The 4,818-nt window shown below is 60.0% G+C and overlaps 1 protein-coding gene across 1 annotated transcript; it reads left to right on the top strand.

Moving 5' to 3' along the window:
- Positions 1-620: 620 nt before the first annotated feature.
- Positions 621-4,238, top strand: SLC32A1 (solute carrier family 32 member 1; the record flags this gene model as incomplete). The annotated part of the gene is made up of 2 exons (XM_080925689.1): positions 621-1,010; positions 3,051-4,238. 2 exons carry the CDS (start codon positions 621-623, stop codon positions 4,236-4,238), a joined length of 1,578 nt encoding a protein of 525 aa, XP_080781815.1.
- Between the last annotated feature and the right edge of the window lie 580 nt (positions 4,239-4,818).

The raw sequence follows: 4,818 nt of genomic DNA, 5'->3' as shown, positions 1-4,818 counted from the left end.
AGAACCAGCCCACACTGAACTCCTCCCTCCTTGTGGCGGCTGCAAGGTGGGGCGGACCAGGACGTCCGCTTAGCACCTCCTCCAGAAATGCAGCACTTGGGGGGCCCCCCACCCCTTCGCGCGCTCCTTCCCACTGTCCTCCCAAGGGTGCACCTCTCCAGCCTCTGTCGCACTTCTGAAACCTGTGCCCCCTTTCCCTGGTCCCGGCCCCCACCTCACGCCCCCTGGTCTGGACAGCATCTCCCCCTCTCTGCCCTCCGCCCACGCCACGCACCGCCTGACTCCGAGGGGTGCGAGCGCATTGGGCTGCGCCCGCGTGGGGGCGCCGCGCCAGCCTCTCGTAGCTGTTCTGACGCTGCCGTCGCCGCCGCCCTCCGCAGCCCAGCCGGCACCCGCACCAGCTCTGCAGTGCTCTCGTCGCCTCTCGGGCCGGTCCCACCGAGAGCCAGACTACTGTGACCGGGTCCAGCCTCGAACGTCAGGTTCGAGGGTCATGAGCCAGAGCGCCCTGGGGCGCCGCGCCGAGACCCAGCAGAGATAGCGAGCGGCTCTTGCTGCCTTGACGCGCGCCCGCCGCGTCCCCAGACCCTTCCGTCCTTTCCTCCCACCCCGCCGCCGCCATGGCCACCCTGCTCCGCAGCAAGCTGACCAATGTGGCCACTTCTGTGTCCAACAAGTCCCAGGCCAAGGTGAGCGGCATGTTTGCCAGGATGGGGTTTCAGGCGGCCACGGATGAGGAGGCGGTGGGCTTCGCGCACTGCGACGATCTAGACTTCGAGCATCGCCAGGGCCTGCAGATGGACATCCTGAAATCGGAAGGCGAGCCCTGCGGGGAAGAGGGCGCAGAACCTCCCGTCGAGGGAGACATTCATTACCAGCGCGGCGGCGCTCCCCTGCCGCCCTCGGGCTCCAAGGACCAGGCCGTGGGAGCTGGTGGGGAGTTCGGGGGTCAGGACAAGCCCAAGATCACGGCGTGGGAAGCGGGCTGGAACGTGACAAATGCCATTCAGGTGAGCGCGGGATTCCCAAATCTGCCTGCCATCATCCCCACCTGAGCTGTCATTGCCAGGTTCTGCCCCCACACGAATCCCCGCAGAGGTCCAGGTTTCAATGACGCCTTCCCCAAGACTATAATTTATCTCCCCTTCTCTGACCTTCCTAGCCACAGGGATCTACGCCCCCAGGTGGTGGTCTGCTCAAATCCACGCTCTTACTATCCCTGCTACAGGACGACAGCGTGGCTGAGGATTGGGGTGGGGGTTGGGGGGGGTCACAAATCCAAAGACCCCACAAAAGGTGGAGACGTGGGGAAGGGCCCGGGGGAAGGGGGAATGAGGAGAAAGAAAATCAGGATCTGAAGGAAGAGTTTGCCTTGGGCTCCAGGATGGAGTCACAGCTGCATTTTCAGAGGGCAGGGAGAGGGAGATGATCTGGGAGTCTCCACACACACACAGAAGTCCTGCACGCATACCCACAGCCCCTTTCCTCACTAACAAACAGGCCTATGACTATGACGCGCATCTATTTATAGTTCGCAAGGTTACCCCAAATGCACTTGCCTACACCCCAAGACTGTGCAATAGCAGCGACACCCTTACACAGCAGGTATCTCTGTTTATAGCTTAAAGCACACAGGGGCACACACCCAGTCAGACAGCACCTACTGGGCTGGTGCAGCTCTGTTGGAGACACACCAGCGGGTACATATAAGAACGTCTGTGGTAGAAGGTACGAAGCTGCGCAGACTAGCTCCTCTCACCCGAAATCCCGGCTGCACCGCAGAAACCCGAGCATCTCCTCCAGAGCCGGCCAAGCTGCTCCAGAGGCTAAGAGCTGTCCCAGGCCTTCAAATTCGTCACCTATAACCGCTAATCCCAAAGGCTGTCCCAGTCCCGTTCCCTCCAGGAACACAGCACTCCTCCCATGAAGGATTTGGAGTTCACAAAACGACCCCGGGGGGCTGGTAGGGGCTGGTGGGCTGCGTCTTCTGGAAGGAAGGAGGCCTCGATTCTGGGCGCCCTGGGGGCTCAGCATCTTGGCTCCCTAGAATCTCTGGAGCGTTGAGTCGTTAAGACAGACAACAGAGGTTTCTTAGGGGTGGAAGGTGGCCGCTGAATTTGTCTGGACCATAAACTCAGCGGGATACCGAGGAGTCTGAACCGCGGTACGTCCCCCTTCCGGAGCTGCGGAGGCGGAATACAGGACAGGGTAGGAGTCCGCAATGCCTTTTCGGTTGTGAGTGCTTCTCTTTGGGTCTTTCAAGGTTCTGTTCTGTAGCTCGGAGAAAGGCCGAACGGTCGGCTGGAGCTTGGCAGGCCTCCGGAAATCCTATATTTCGTTAGCTTTTCCTCCCCATGTAAATTAGAAATCATTGCGCAGCTTTTGCCCCCCCCCCCCATCCTCAGTTTCTAGAGACCAGCTGGCTCAGGTTTCCAGCAGAGGCCGGGCTTGTGTGTTGGAAGGGTCTCTACTCTGATCCAACTTAATATCTTTCTTATTTTCAAACCCATATCTCCACCCCCTCTGGGTCCCCCAAGACCCCGTGCCTGCTATTCAAAGCATTTGCGTATTTTTTTTTTTTTTTCCCTTTCTGGCTTCCTTCCGTTTTCAGCCGGTTCCTCTCTATCTGATCTGGACTCCTCCGGTTTGACCCTTCGTCCTTCGTGTTTTTCTGGCTAGTTAATGAGCACCCAATTCCAGTCCACCTTAAATCCGGCGTCCAGTTCTCCAGACCTTTTCAAAGCGCCCTTCTGTGTCCACACCGTCTTCTGGTTGTATCCCAGGAGCCATCTGTGAGGATCTCTACATTCCCCACGACCCCCAGCCTCCTCCATGCTCCCCAGGCACCGGGCTTCCTTCTGACTTAACACTCAGATTCTGCATTCCTGCCCCTTGCACTAGGATTCGCCCGCATTCTCTCATCCAAGCGGCCTAGGCACAAGTCTGTCTCCATCTAGCGCCCCCTAGCGATAGTTTTGGGCCATACCCCAGGGTCCCCTTCCAAGAGGATCAGCTGAACTCCTGGGTCTGGTTGCCTCTTTGCACCACAGGGCATGTTCGTGCTGGGCCTACCCTACGCCATCCTCCACGGCGGCTACCTGGGCTTGTTCCTCATCATCTTCGCCGCGGTGGTGTGCTGCTACACCGGCAAGATCCTCATCGCGTGCCTGTACGAGGAGAACGAAGATGGAGAGGTGGTGCGCGTGCGGGACTCTTACGTGGCCATAGCTAACGCGTGCTGCGCTCCTCGGTTCCCCACTCTGGGCGGCCGCGTGGTCAATGTGGCCCAGATCATCGAGCTGGTGATGACGTGTATCTTGTACGTAGTGGTGAGCGGCAACCTCATGTACAACAGTTTCCCGGGGCTGCCGGTGTCGCAGAAGTCCTGGTCCATCATCGCCACGGCGGTGCTGCTGCCCTGCGCCTTCCTGAAGAATCTCAAGGCCGTGTCCAAGTTCAGTCTGCTGTGCACGCTGGCCCACTTCGTCATCAACATCCTGGTCATCGCGTACTGTCTCTCGCGCGCGCGTGACTGGGCCTGGGAGAAGGTGAAGTTCTACATCGACGTGAAGAAGTTTCCCATCTCCATCGGCATCATCGTGTTCAGCTACACGTCGCAGATCTTCCTGCCCTCGCTCGAAGGCAACATGCAGCAGCCCAGCGAGTTCCACTGCATGATGAACTGGACACACATCGCCGCCTGCGTGCTCAAGGGTCTCTTCGCGCTCGTCGCCTACCTCACCTGGGCGGACGAGACCAAGGAAGTCATCACGGATAACCTGCCCGGCTCCATCCGCGCCGTGGTCAACCTCTTCCTGGTGGCCAAGGCGCTGCTGTCCTACCCGCTGCCCTTCTTCGCGGCCGTCGAAGTGCTGGAGAAGTCTCTCTTCCAGGAAGGCAGTCGCGCCTTCTTCCCCGCCTGCTACGGAGGCGACGGTCGCCTCAAGTCCTGGGGGCTGACGCTGCGCTGCGCGCTGGTGGTCTTCACGCTGCTCATGGCCATCTACGTACCACACTTCGCGCTGCTCATGGGCCTCACGGGCAGCCTGACGGGCGCCGGCCTCTGCTTCCTGCTGCCCAGCCTCTTCCACCTGCGTCTTCTCTGGCGCAAGCTGCTGTGGCACCAGGTCTTCTTCGACGTGGCCATCTTCGTCATCGGCGGCATCTGCAGCGTGTCCGGCTTCGTGCACTCGCTCGAGGGCCTCATCGAGGCCTACCGAACCAACGCAGAGGATTAGGGGACGGGGACCCTGCCTCCGGCTTCTTCCCTGCCAACCCCCACTCCCCATCATCCTCGGCCCCTACCCCACCTCCAGCCCCCTGCGCAGTCGCGCTAGGGAGGCCGAGCTTTAAACACCTCCGGTTCCTAGTTGCTGATTATTCGGGGACCGGGCGGGGGAGGGTGGGGGATAGACATCCAAGGTCCACTGCGTCTGCGTTTCTGTCGTCCTTTCTATTCCACATCGTCCTGATTTGGGAGGGGGGGGAGGAGCGGAGCGTATTAGTGAAGGATATTTTCTGTCCTTCCTGGAACACCCCCTCACCACCACCACCAAATTCTGGCTCCAGTCAACGATTGGGGCGGGAAGGGAGGGGAAAGGGGGGCACGCAGTTCGCAGGCTCGGAAACTTGACCTTGGGGGTGGGTGGGGGACATCTCACAGCCGTTCAGTGCTTGGAATCTACAGCGTCCAGCCATTTCCAGCAAGAACGCTCCCCAATGCCCTAGACATTTCAACCTTGAGGCCTGAAATCCATTTCGGGCGGGCGACTTCCCTTTGGAGAAGCCGCGGCAGGGGCCCCGTTTGCCTGCCGGTTT

This window comes from Micromys minutus (assembly GCF_963924665.1).
Source record: "Micromys minutus genome assembly, chromosome: 11".
In the NCBI taxonomy this organism is placed as follows: domain Eukaryota; kingdom Metazoa; phylum Chordata; class Mammalia; order Rodentia; family Muridae; genus Micromys; species Micromys minutus.
This window is presented reverse-complemented; position numbering and strand designations above follow the sequence as displayed.